The sequence below is a fragment of the Dendrobates tinctorius genome, unplaced genomic scaffold, assembly GCF_039654945.1.
Source record: "Dendrobates tinctorius isolate UK_male_01 unplaced genomic scaffold, ASM3965494v1 ptg000029l, whole genome shotgun sequence".
Lineage (NCBI taxonomy): Eukaryota > Metazoa > Chordata > Amphibia > Anura > Dendrobatidae > Dendrobates > Dendrobates tinctorius.
In genome coordinates, this window is record NW_027361697.1 from 10649768 (window position 1) to 10663959 (window position 14192).

General features: G+C 41.1%; 1 protein-coding gene across 1 annotated transcript in view; it reads left to right on the forward strand.

Moving 5' to 3' along the window:
• LOC141085804 (uncharacterized) overlaps nt 1-14192 on the forward strand; it is a 38069-nt gene that overhangs the window by 19611 nt on the left and 4266 nt on the right. Inside the window, exons 9-14 of the mRNA XM_073571370.1 lie at nt 2644-2688; nt 4838-4882; nt 5601-5651; nt 7147-7215; nt 7567-7614; nt 10213-10283. Coding sequence (XP_073427471.1) covers nt 2644-2688; nt 4838-4882; nt 5601-5651; nt 7147-7215; nt 7567-7614; nt 10213-10236 — 282 coding nt within the window. The 3' untranslated portion in view covers nt 10237-10283. The remainder of the gene's footprint in view (nt 1-2643; nt 2689-4837; nt 4883-5600; nt 5652-7146; nt 7216-7566; nt 7615-10212; nt 10284-14192) is intronic.

Below are 14192 nucleotides of genomic sequence, written 5' to 3' on the forward strand. Positions count from 1 at the left end.
AATGAAAACAATTTTATATAAAAATTAATTATTTTTGTATCGCTTTATTCTGCGAGCTATAACTTTTTTATTTTTTTGCGGATGACGCTGTATGGCAGCTCGTTTTTTGCGGGACAAGATGACGTTTTCAGCGTACCATGGATATTTATATGCGTCTTTTTGATCGCGCGTTATTGCACTTTTTGTTCGGTGGTATGATAATAAATCATTACTTTTTGCTTCGTTTTTTATTTTTTAAGGGGTTCGCTAAAGGGGTTAACTAATGGGACAGTTTTATAGGGCAGCTCATTACGGACGCGGCGATACCAAATATGTGTACTTTTATTGTTTTTGTTTTTTTTTATTTTGAAAAAATGGATTTATTGGGGAATATTTTTTTTTTTTTTACTAATTTATTTAGCGATTTTTTTTTTAAATTATTTTTAACACTTTTTTTTTTTTTTTTACTTTATTACCTTGTCCCAGGTGGGACATCACTGTCCTGTGACAGATCGCTGATCTGTCACATCACAGATCACTGTGACAGATCAGCGATCTGTCACAGGCACTGCTGCAGACTTCCTCATGCCTGCGCTTTGCAGGCAGTGAGGAAGTCAGCTCTCTACAGGCCCCCGAAGGCCCCCGTCGCCATCTTGGATCCGGGGGCCTGTAGGGAAAGAGCCCCCCGCAGCAGCGCTGCACATTGCGCTGCCGTGGGGGGCTCAGGGAAGCACGGAGGGAGCCCCCTCCCTGCCGATGCTTCCCTTTAACCCCCGGTACACCGCGATCGTGTTTGATCACGGTGTACAAGGGGTTAACGTGTCGGGGGCGGTCCGTGACCGCCCCTGACACATTGTGCCGGGTGTCAGCTATGATAATTAGCTGACACCCGGCCGCGATCAGCGGCGCTCACCACGTGGGCGCCGCTGATCGCTGGGACGTAATATTCCGTCCATGGTAGTTAGGTCCAGGGTCACATGGACGGAATATTACGTCCTTTGTAGGTAAGGGGTTAATGTCGATGATTATGGCTTACAGCCAATGAAAACCCAAAAGTCATTATCTCCGTAAATTAGAATACTTTATAACGCCAGCTTGAAAAATAATTTTAAAATACGAAATGTTGGCCTACTGAAATGTATGTTCAGTAAATGCACTCAATACTCGGTAGGGGCTCTTTTTGCATCAATTGCTGCATCAATGCGGCGTGGCATGGAGGCGATCAGCTTGTGGCACTGCTGAGGGGTTATGGAAGCCCAGGTTGCTTTGATAGCAGCCTTCAGCTTTTCTGGTCTGGTGTCTCATCTTCATATTGACAATACCCCATAGATTCTCTATGGGGTTAAGGTCAGGCGAGTTTTCTGGCCATTTACACAGTGATACTGTTGTTTGTACACCAAGTGTTGGTACTTTTGGCAGTGTGGACAGGGGCCAAGTCCTGCTGGAGAATGAAATTTCCATCTCCAAAAAGTTTGTCGGCAGAGGGAAGCATGAAGTGCTCTAAAATTTCCTGGTAGATGGCTGCACTGACTTTGGATTGATAAAACACAGTGGACCCACACCAGCAGATGACACGGCTCCCCAAACCATCACTGATCGTGCAAACTTCACACTAGACCTCAAGCAGCTTGGATTGTGGCTTCTCCACTCTTCGTCCAGACTCTGGGACCTTTATTTCCAAGATGTAGTGTGAAGTTTCCACAATCAGTGATGGTTTGGGGAGCCATGTTATCTGCTGGTGTAGGTCCACTGTGTTTTATCAAGACAAAAGTCAGCGCAGCCATCTACCACCTGGAGAAGGCCCTGAGGGTGAGAAGAATGGAGCTACAGGTATGCTGGCAGAAAGCTGTCATGTCTATGAGAGGGAGGCCAGGACACGGTTGCCCCGGAGTCCTCGGTAACGACTACGGTCCTGGCAGAACCTTAGAGCTGCTATCAAAGCAACCTGGGCTTCTATAACCCCTCAGCAGTGCCACAGGCTGATCGCCTCCATGCCACGCCGCATTGATGCAGTAATTTGAGCAAAAGAAGCCCCGACCAAGTATTGAGTGCATCTACTGAGCATACATTTCAGTAGGCCAACATTTTGGATTTTGAAATAATTTTTCAGGCTTGTGTTATAAAGTATTCTAATTTATTGAGATAATGACTTTTGGGTTTTCATTGGCTGTAAGCCATAATCATCAACATTAACAGAAATAAACACATTAAATAGATTACTTTGTCTGTAATGACTCTATATAATGTATGAGATTCACTTTTTGCATTGAAGAATGGAAATAAATTAACTTTTTGATGATATGCTAATTTTGTGAGACGCCCTACATAGTCATTTACACGGTGTATTCACATGTGACAAACTTGTTGCAAACATTTCTCAGGCTGAACAACCGGCCCATTTATCCGAATGGGATTATTTAGGTGGAAAACACAGATTTCTGCCCCATTCAGACATTTCAGCAACAAATCTACCACGTTTTTATACCCTTGGAAGCACATAATGGGACATTAACCCTTGTTGAGCTGCTATATCGTGATAACAACATATATGATTCTCCGTTATATTCTCAAAAAACTTTATTATTAGGCAAATGGTCCTAGGTTTAACAACCATTCAATTTTTCCTAAAAGTAAATCTTATCCTAATGCTGTGTTTTGTTTTAGAATGTTAATCTTCTGGTCCATGACTTGGAAACCCTCGCCTGCCAGGTAAAAATCACTAAATTATTCACAAACAGAATCAATGTTATTTTTAACCCGTTCCCGGCCAAGTAATTTTCAATTTTTGCACCTTTGTTGTTTTATTTTTTTTCTCCCGTTCTTCCAAGCGCCATAACTTTTTCCATCAACATAGCCACTTCAGGTCTTGGTGTCTTTTTCTTTTTTTTTTGCTTAACGACTTGTAATTTTGAATGACACCATTCAATATACCATTATATGAAGTGGGGAAAAAAGGATAAAAATTCTATTTGGTGTGAAATTGCGAAAAAAACAAACAAAAGAAAACAATTCCCCAACTAGTTTTGAGATTTTGTTTTTACAGCGTTCATTGTAATGTAAAAATGACCTTGTAATATGTTTTTCCATTTCAGTATGATTACAGCAATACTAAACTTGTATAGCTTTTTTCTTAATTTAAGTTGTGAAAAAAATTGGAAATTCATATAAAAAAATGTGCTTTTCCGAGAACAGTAACATTTTCCTTTTTTTCATTATAATTATTAAAGGGAATAGGTAGCAGGTTTTTGCTATGTAATGAGAGCTTCATGATGTAGAGGAAACCCTGATTCCAGCCATGTATCACTTACTGGGCTGCTTTGTGCAGTTTTGATAGAATCCCTGTTTTCTCTGCTGTAGATGTAGCAGTCATCAGAACGCTGAGCTGTGTATAACCCCGCCCACATCACTGATTGGCAGCTTTCTGAGTACACTGTGCATTGTCAGCAACCTGCCAATCAGAGGTGGGGGCAGGGTTACCCAATTAGCCTGACTAGCCTGTACTAGTCACCTAGTCCTGTAGTGAAAATCTCTTGCTGACAAAACACTGATTGCATTGAAACTACAGAACGCAGACAAATAAGTGATACATCTCTGGAATCAGGGTTTCTTACTCTTTATTGTGCTGCTCTCAGATTAAATAGTGAAAACCTGCTGTCAGATTCCCTTTAAGATAATAAAATGTCATATACATTTTTGTATTAAATTGTTCATGTAAAAAATAGATGCCATATAATTGTAAAAAATGTACATACGTATTTCATACAGATGATAACAGGGATGAAAAAAATCATTTATTGTTTTCTGGATGAAAAATGTATATTTTTGCATATGTTCATCTGAACCCGACTTATGTCTTACATTTTTATTATCCAGCAGTACGAAACAATTTTTCTAAATGATTGATCCATGAATTGTATTCTGTCTGTCTGTAAGAAACAGAAACCAATAAAAAAGACGCTTAGGCTCAGGCTGCCAAATAAATAATAACACCTACAAAGACCTGACGCCAATATATTATATGAGAAATACACAAAACCGTTCTGTGTGTGTTTGAAAATAGTCAAATTTAATTAAATGAAAAACACTACATGAAATAATTGAAAACAGCAGAGAAAAGAGACTGGTGTCCAGAGATTGAAAAGAGGATTATACAACATATACAATGAAAATGCCATAGGCTCTTCTTTATGTGACGACTAGTATATGTTACATAAATTCCATTACATATGTACAATAAAGAACTATAGATATTTGCCTGTTTGTAAATCACAATTATCCAATGCCAGCAAAGATTACAGACCTGTGCCTGCCATTAAAGTGATGTGAACATCATTTTCCAACTCAGACCTTGACACGTTTCGCTCCTTGCTTCTTCCAGGGGTTATATTATATCTCATTGGTAGTTTCTTTTAGTTTTAGTGTTATATTTTTATCATGCTGCACAAAAACAAACAAACAATATTTAAAGGGGTAGTACCATTAATACTATGCTGTCTATATGGTCTAAAGGCACATTGACTTTACTGAGGGAGGTCTGACCCTAGGGACTTCTCTGCCTGAAGCAGAACAGATAGCTGTCCTGTCCTGGGAGAGGTTCCTCACATTACAAATCATGGATGGATATTCATCTGAAAGGCTACCGCAAAATGTTACAGTTCTCCTGCTGTGGTATCTAAAGTAGAACATTTCATATTTTAGTATCAAGAATGAAATCTGGTGGAAAAACACTTGAGCAAGCGTCCTACAGCAACCAGATTAGATCAATAGCTCTCAATGTAGCACGTTGTGAAGTGAAATTGCCAATGTTATTTCTCTACAGCTGATCCCCGTTTTTTTTTTTTTTTTTTTTTCTTTCCAGAAAAAGCAAAAAAAATTTGATCCAAACACCCTTGTAGCAATTGTGGTAAGAAAATATATATTTTATAGATATTCTTTTGGTAAGCAATATTACCAATATGTTCTACAAATAAAAATGATACAGATTCCAATTTTTTTTTAATATGAAAGTTTCATCTAACATAAAAGTTGGCATCATTAAAGTGGTTGTGTCCTTTTGGAAAAGTTTTGCTCAGTTCATTATTAAAAAAACAAAAAAACAAAACTCTTTACTTACGCCTCCCTGAGTGTGTCCAGCTATGCTCTGGTGATTGTGTATTGGTTGCAGCAGTGACATCACATCAACAGCGCTGCAGTCAATCACTGAGCTCAGCAGCTCTGCTGATACAGGCAGCATGAGCCTCTGAGCTCATTGATTGGCTGCAGCGCTGTTCACGTGACTTCACTGCTGCAATTAAACAACAGAAACTGGGACAGCATCAGAGACAGAGCGCTGGAATCGAGGAGCGTAAGTAAAACTCCCTTTTTTTCATAAATAATTGAGCCAGCAAGCAGTGACAATGTGTGGACTGAACGCTGTCACGATTCAGTAGTTGGCAATCACAGAGTGATAGCAGACGTGTGTGTCAAGCCTGGACAACCCCTTTAATAAAGCTTGTAGAGTCCTGGACAACAGCTTTAATAAAGCTAGTAGATAAATAGTGTTGTGAACTAAACTTAGTTAAACTGAGACATAATAAAACATTACAAATAATAATTGTCAACTCTCCATCCGTCTGTAATAGGAAAATGCTGGCTGCCTGGTGGGTACATTGACTGGGACTAACGACGTAGTGGTAAGAGTCTTCATCCTTAACAAATGGAGTACCAGTAGATAAGATTAAGAGATTTAAAACAAAAAAAAACCATGATAAAACGCCATATCCTCAAAGTGCCTTCACAATTTCAGATAAACAGAATATCATAATTAGTCAAAATTTACTTTTGAAGCCATTACATCCAAAACACTGGGGAAACTCGAATCCAAAACACTGAAGGATAACGGTCCGTGCTTTGATGTATGAAAAAAAATCGTGGATGTTTGAGGCCTTTCAGATGATCAAGCCTCTCAGATTAGAATTCGCCCAAATTTCACAGATTTTACAGGGAAATTTCGATTAGCAGCAAAGTTATTCCCTGCAAATTGAATGTTACTTATTAGGCTCTATATAAAAAAAAATTAACACCTGCATCACTGCTCACCTGTCCACCAGCTCCCGGTCCTGTTCCGTAGCGTCTTATTTCCCCTTCCACTCACATTTTCTTTCACCTCTTCACTCCAGGTCAGGTCCGCTATGTTGATTAAGCTTCTGACGTCCCTGCAAGCCGTGCCGTCACTCAACTAATGGCATGGCGCACAGTGACATCTAAGGTCTATTCGAGCTGGAAGATCTGGATTGGAGTGAAAAGGCTAAAGATAATGCGTTTGGGCAAGGTGGAAATAGGTGACACAGAAGACTGGTGGGCTATGGGAGAGGCCAGACAGGTGAGGCGTTGTTTTTGATGGGAGTGTTTCTTAAAAAATAAACGTTTCTCCTCTTAAGTCTTAATATATTGCACTCATCATATTATATAGCACTGTGTACTTACAATTGCCCATTTTGCCTTTCTACCCAACTAATTCTTCTTTTTCTGCTCTGTGTAGAAACAGGGTGTCACCTGTCCCTGCCTTTTATCACTCCCCTTTTCACCTCCTGTCCCAGCTTCTGCGCTCTTGCCAAGGACTTTTGCAGTGACTCATACAGGGAAAATTGACCTCCTGTTTCTACATAGAGCTTAGAAGGATTCAGCTGGTCTGTTTTTAATCATGTGATGTCATAGACCTAATGGAAAAGAGAATTATCTGAGTAGAAGGACAAAATGAGCAATGTAAGTATACAGTGCTATATAATCTGGCTGCAATATAGTAAAAGGATAACAATTTTGATGGGAGGAGGAGTGCTTCTTTAACCGATTGCCATCCCTCTAGGTTCCATCAATGGACGGCTGCAGCAAGCCGCTATTTTGCTATGCTAAAAAGGTTCAAATAGCAAGAAATCTGTATCTTGGACAATAAAAATTTTTTGTAAAATTTGAGAAGTCAGTTCCACTCGATGAAGTTCACTCGGACTCCATTGACTACCATGAGTATATAACTCCTTCATGGATCTATAGAGGATTTGCTATCTCCCAGTGTAGCCTAAATATATGGATTGCATTATAAATTTGTCTAAATTCTTTCATATGCAGTATATCTTCTGACATTGTTCATGAATAGTTGGTTATTTTTTAACCTAAATTAACAATTTCTAGGAACCCATCATTGGAACCGTTGGTGATACACTCGATCCAGTTGTGTCGCACGTTGCTGATTTAGTTCTGGTAATGTTTACTAAATTTGTATATTTATATCGTAGCTTATTATTGATCGATAATTGTAATAATGTTTATATATTTTACACATTCTAACATGTCTAGGCAAATGAGTAATAAAGTTATTCTATGATAGGAATTTTCTTTTTGTGTCTCTATTTGTGACATTGACACAATTTCTGGTTAGACTGTAAAGTGATTGAATGAGTCTGCTAAGAATAAACCAGGTCACAATAACAGTTACTTGCACTTATTGATTTATGTATTTTATGGCAATTATGAAAGGCTCTCAGCAATAATTTATATGTAGCTTCATGGTCTCTAATGTTTTAATATTTATACATATAACTTATATTGCAGGGTCTTCCCGTGGTTGGTAATCTTGTGAAAGCTGTAATTTGTTTATTGGTGAGTATGGTTTATATAATAGGTTTGTTTCCAAAATATCTGAATTATTGAGATATTTGTTAAGATGTCACTTTTACAGAAATCTTTATCTATACATAAAAATTATGCAAGCTTCTCACTTTGGCTATGAGCCGGTTAAACAGAGAATTTCAGACAACTACAGTTGTGGCCAAAAGTACTGACACCCCTACAATTCTGTCAGATAATACTCAGTTTCGTCCTGAAAATGATTGCAAACACAAATTCTTTGGTATTATTATCTTCATTTAATTTGTCTTAAATGAAAAAACACAAAAGAGAATGAAGCAAAACATTGATCATTTCACACAAAACTCCAAAAATGGGCCAGACAAAAGTATTGGCACCCTCAGCCTAATACTTGGTTGCACAACCTTTAGCCAAAATAACTGCGACCAACCGCTTCCGGTAACCATCAATGAGTTTCTTACAATGTTCTGCTGGAATTTTAGACCATTCTTCTTTGGCAAACTGCTCCAGGTCCCTGATATTTGAATGGTGCCTTCTCCAAACTGCCATTTTTAGATCTCTCCACAGGTGTTCTATGGGATTCAGGTCTGGACTCATTGCTGGCCACCTTAGAAGTCTCCAGTGCTTTCTCTCAAACCATTTTCTACTGCTTTTTGAAGTGTTTTGGGTCATTGTCCTGCTGGAAGACCCATGACCTCTGAGGGAGACCCAGCTTTCTCACACTGGGCCCTACATTATGCTACAAAATTTGTTGGTAGTCTTCAGACTTCATAATGCCATGCACACGGTCAAGCAGTCCAGTGCCAGAGGCAGCAAAGCAACCCCAAAACATCAGGGAACCTCCACCATGTTTGACTGTAGGGACCGTGTTTTTTTCTTTGAATGCCTCTTTTTTTCTCCTGTAAACTCTATGTTGATGCCTTTGCCCAAAAAGCTCTACTTTTGTCTCATCTGACCAGAGAACATTTTTCCAAAACGTTTTAGGCTTTTTCAGGTAAGTTTTGGCAAACTCCAGCCTGGCTTTTTTGTGTCCCGGGGTAAGAAGTGGGGTCTTCCTGGGTCTCCTACCATACAGTCCCTTTTCATTCAGACGCCGACAGATAGTACGGGTTGACACTGTTGTACCCTTGGACTGCAGGGCAGCTTGAACTTGTTTGAATGTTTGTCGAGGTTCTTTATCCAACATCCGCACAATCTTGCGTTGAAATCTCTTGTCAATTTTTCTTTTCCGTCCACATCTAGGGAGGTTAGCCACAGTGCCATGGGCTTTAAACTTCATGACACTGCGCACGGTAGACACAGGAACATTCAGGTCTTTGGAGATGGACTTGTAGCCTTGAGATTGCTCATGCTTCCTCACAATTTGGTTTCTCAAGTCCTCAGACAGTTCTTTGGTCTTCTTTCTTTTCTCCATGCTCAATGTGGTACACACAAGGACACAGGACAGAGGTTGAGTCAACTTTAATCCATGTCAACTGGCTGCAAGTGTGATTTAGTTATTGCCAACACCTGTTAGGTGCCACAGGTAAGTTACAGGTGCTGTTAATTACACAAATTAGAGAAGCATCACATGATTTTTCGAACAGTGCCAATACTTTTGTCCACCCTCTTTTTTATGTTTGGTGTGGAATTATATCCAATTTGGCTTTAGGACAATTCTTTTTGTGTTTTTTCATTTAAGACAAATTAAATGAAGATAATAATATGAAAGAATTTGTGTTTGCAATCATTTTCAGAAAGAAACTGAGTATTATCTGACAAAATTGCAGGGGTGTCAATACTTTTGGCCACAACTGTATATGACATCTTGTACATAAGTTTATTAACGAAGGCTTTAATGATCTCTGCCTTCGTAATAGCTTCCATTTTTGAGATACACCATGTATGACGACTTCCTAACAGCATAAAGAATGACTTAAAAAAAAAAATCCCTCGCAACAGGTAGCAGCCTTTAGTTGCCATCTTACATCCACGTTCCAATTCATCCTAAAGTGATTGAATCAGGTTGAAGTTGGGTATCTGAACAGGTCACTTTTTCTTCAAACCAAGCCATGTCTTCTTCATAGGTCATCGTTTCAGGAGAGGGTCACAGTCATGCTGGAACAAGAAATTGCCTTGACAAATCTGTTGCCACAAAGTGGAAATAATCGGTCTAGTGCTAACCCTTCAACAGCTCCATACCGTTATTCCCTCTCCTCTCCAAATTTGACAGTAATCATTATGCCATCTCCCTTATACTGTAATATTCTTTAAAATATCCAAAGCCAGATTGGTCCTTCAGAGTTGAAAACAAGGTAGAAAAATATGATATTACAAATATTAGGGGCAGCCCTGCTCTGTGGGATTGTATAGGATACCACTTTGTGACTGAGCTACTTCTATTCCACAATAACAGCATCTATAGTTGATCGGGGCATATCTAGGATTAAGGAGATGTACAATAGGGTTTCAGCCTCTGGATATGGACATGGATGTTTCTCCATTTACTAGAAGTAGAAAGCTTGTGAGCCCTAGACACTAAGCATATAAGACAATGCCAAATGTTTTCATCATATAATATTTTAAGGAAAGTGTTTATGTATTTAACTCAGATGTTTATTTCCGAAACAGACTAATCTATTGGGCAGTGGTTAGATAATGACATAACGTTGGACAACAAGAATAAACATACATCAGTTGAGGCAAGTATAAAACAAATTATGCAACTTACCGTAACTCCTTAGCTTTTCAGAGATGCTTGTTGGGACAATTTAATTTTTATTATTATTACTTCATAAGAAATGTTCTGTGTTAGGCTGGTTTCACACATCCATGTTTCTCAGTCCAAGTGCAACCTGCCATGTACAGACTGGTTGAGGATCTCCTGACCTGTAGTCGACAGCCTCAAATATACAATTAGGTTCAGAAATATTTGGACAGACGGAAGCTTCATGATTTGGGCTCTGAATGCCACTATTTTGGATTTTAAAATGAAGCAACCGAGATGCAATTGAAGTGTAGAATTTAAGGTTTAAAAAAGGGGTTGAGTAAAAATATTCTGTGAATTACAACTATTTTTCCAGGGTCTAAGTGGTAACATTTCTCCTTGTGGAGAATGACAAGCCCAGCGTGGCATGTCAGAGTGAGACTTATAAGCCATGCATGCTCCTCTAGGAAATTATATATGCAAAATGTCTCTTCAGAGAGAAAGAGGATTCGAACTCTAGCTCTACTTATTGGACGCAGCGATTCGAAAAGTCAGTATCAACTCTATTAACGAGGCTTGCAATATGACGTAGGATAAAAGCCTAACCAGAATCTGTGTCTGCAAATTGAGATTCTGGTTTGGCTTTTATCCCAAGTCATATTGCAAGGCTTGTTAACCCCTTAACCCCCAAGGGTGACCAGGCCAATTTTTACAATTCTGACCACTGTCCCTTTATGAGGTAATAACTCTGAAACGCTTCCATGGATCCCGGTGATTCTGACATTGTTTTCTCGTGACATATTGTACTTCATGCTAGTGGTAAAATTTCATTCATATACCGTATATACTCGAGTATAAGTCGATCCGAGTATAAGTCGACCCCCCTAATTTTGCCACAAAAAACTGGGGGAACTTATTGACTCGAGTATAAGTCTAGGGTGGGAAATGCTCCATAGATTATTCCCCCATATGGTGTCCTCAGAAGAAACTCCATAGATTATTCCCCCATATGCTGCTCCCATAAGAAGCTCCATAGATTGTTCCCTCATATGCTGCCCCCACAAGAAGCTCCAGATTATTCCCCCATATGCTGCCCCCACAAGAAGCTCCAGATTATTCCCCCATATGCTGCCCCCACAAGAAGCTCCAGATTATTCCCCCATATGCTGCCCCCACAAGAAGCTCCATATTGTTCCCCCATATGCTGCCCCCATAAGAAGCTCCTTAGATTATTCCCCCATGTGCTGCCGCTGCTGCTGCTGCATGTAAAAATAAAAAAAATGACATACTCACCTCTCCGTCGCTGGGTGTCAGATTCTCACCTGTCCTGCGTCCATGGCTGCTCACCGCTATCTGCACGTCATCAGTCAGTGACGTTCAGACTGCAGGGGGCGCGGCGCGCACTAACCACGTCACCGCGCCCTCTGCTGTCTGAAGTCACTGACCGATGACAGACAGCAACAAGCAGCCGTGGACGCAGGACAGGTGAGTATCGCTGTACTTACCCGTCCTGACGCTGTCTTGAGCCCCCAGCTTCTCCGCGCTCTCTCTTCCTGCCTTCAGCGGTCACGTGGTGCCGCTCATTAAAACTCATCAATATGCGCATATTGATGAGTTTTAATGAGCGGCACCACGTGACCGCTGAAGGCAGGAAGAGAGAGCACGGGGAGAAGCTGGGGGCTCAAGACAGCGTCAGGATGGGTAAGTATGACCTGAAACATCCGCCCCCTCCGACCCCTTTGTATATGACTCGAATATAAGTCGAGAGGGGGACTTTCAGCCCAATTTTTTGGGCTGAAAATCTCGACTTATATTCGAGTATATACGGTAACTTGCGTTTATTTGTGAAAAACCAAGGGTAACAGAAGTTGGACTGCAAAAGCTATTGTGCAGTTTGTCCTGAGTACGCTGATACCTGATATGTGGGGGGAACCACTGTTTTGGCGCATGGCAGAGCTCAGAAGGGAAGGAGCGCCGTTTGACTTTTTCAATGCAAAATTGGCTAGAATTCCGATCGGACGCCTTGTCACGTTTGGAGAGCCCCTGATGTACCTAAACAGTGGAAACCCCCGACAAGTGACCCCATTTTGGAAACTAGACCCCCCAAGGAACTTATCTAGATATGTGGTGAGAACTTTAAACCAACAAGGGCTTCACAGAAGTTTATAACGTACAGCGGTACAATTAAAAAATCATATTTTGCCACAAAAATGTCATGGGCAGCCTAGGTAACTTTTAGGCTGAAACCCCGGGGCCCCTGCGGTGTCCCTCAGACTAGGGGAAACCCTGTCTGTCCCTCAACCCAGGGTTTACACTGAAGGTGTGCCTGCCTGGGCCTCCACCCTGTCCCTGTCTCCTGTCCAGCCCTAAGCTGAACCCACCACCCTCCACCCAGTGAGGAGACCAAACACCAGACCCCACAGATAAGTATGGACAGGGATAGCGGAAAAGCAACACACCGCGTACACACAGGGGAATACAGTAATGTGCAAGGGTAACCAAATAATAACACAGGAAGGACAAAATGGCAACAACGGAATATACTACACCAGCAATAGTATCCTCCTTAGACCACCTCTCCAGACCGGTATCGCTTAGCACAAGGCAAGAGCTATAGTCGGCGACGACCATAGTCACGCAGGGCAATTTAAAGACAGAGGGCGTGGCTAAGCCCTCAGCCAGAATGACAACCTGGTTAACCCAATCCATGCCGGATCAGAGACCAACCAGCGCCGCTGAGAACCAAGTGGTGGGATGGGGTATTACCGCTGTCTGCCGGACACCCTGGTGTGAACAGTGTCCGACATGACAAAAAATGATCTTTTCACTCCCAATTTTTATTTTCCCAAGGGTAACAGAACCCTAAAAGTTATTGTGCAATTTGTCCTGAGTATGCTGATACCCCATATGTGGGTGTAAACGACTATTTTATGGCAGGCATGGCAGAGCTCGGAAGGGAAGCAGCGCCATTTGATGTTTTTGGCTGGAATTGAGATCGGACACCATGTCGCATTTGGAAAGCCCCTGATGTACCAAAACAGTGAAAACCCCAGACAAATTACACCATTTTGGAAACTAGACCACCCAAGGAACTTATCTAGATGTGTGGTGAGCACTTTGAACCCCACAGTGCTTCACAGAAGTTTAGAACGCCCGGGCGTGAAAATAAAAAAATCGTATTTTTTCCACATACATGATCTTTTAGTCACCAATTTTTTTATTTTCCCAAGGGTACCAGGAGAAATTGGACCCCAAAAGTTGTTGTCCAATTTGTCCTGAGTACGCTGATACCCGATATGTGGGAGAAAACTACTGTATGGGCACACGTCGGGGCTTGGAAGGGAAGTAGTGACGTTTTGGAATGCAGACTTTGATGGAATGGTCTGCGGGTGTCATGTTGCTTTTGGAGAGCCCCTGATGTACCTAAACAGTGGAAACCCCCCACAAGTGGCCCCATTTTGGAAACTAGACCCCCTAAGGAACTTATCTAGGTGTGTGGTGAGCACTTTGAACTCCCCAGTGCTTCACAGAAGTTTATAACGACCAGGCGTGAAAATAAAAAAATTGTATTTTTTCCACAAACATGATCTTTTAGTCCCCATTTTTTTATTTTCCCAAGGGTACCAGGAGAAATTGGACCCCAAAAGTTGTTGTCCAATTTGTCCTGAGTACGCTGATACCCTATATGTGGGGGTAAAACACTGTTTGGGCGCATGGCAGAGCTTGGAAGGGAAGGAGCACCATTTGACTTTTTCAACGCAGAATTGGCTGGAATTGAGATCAGACGCCATGTTGCATTTGGAGAGCACCTGATGTGCCCAAACAGTGGAAACCCCCCAATTCTAACTCCAACCCTAACCCCAACACACCCCTAACCCTAATCTCAGCCCTAACCCTAATGGGA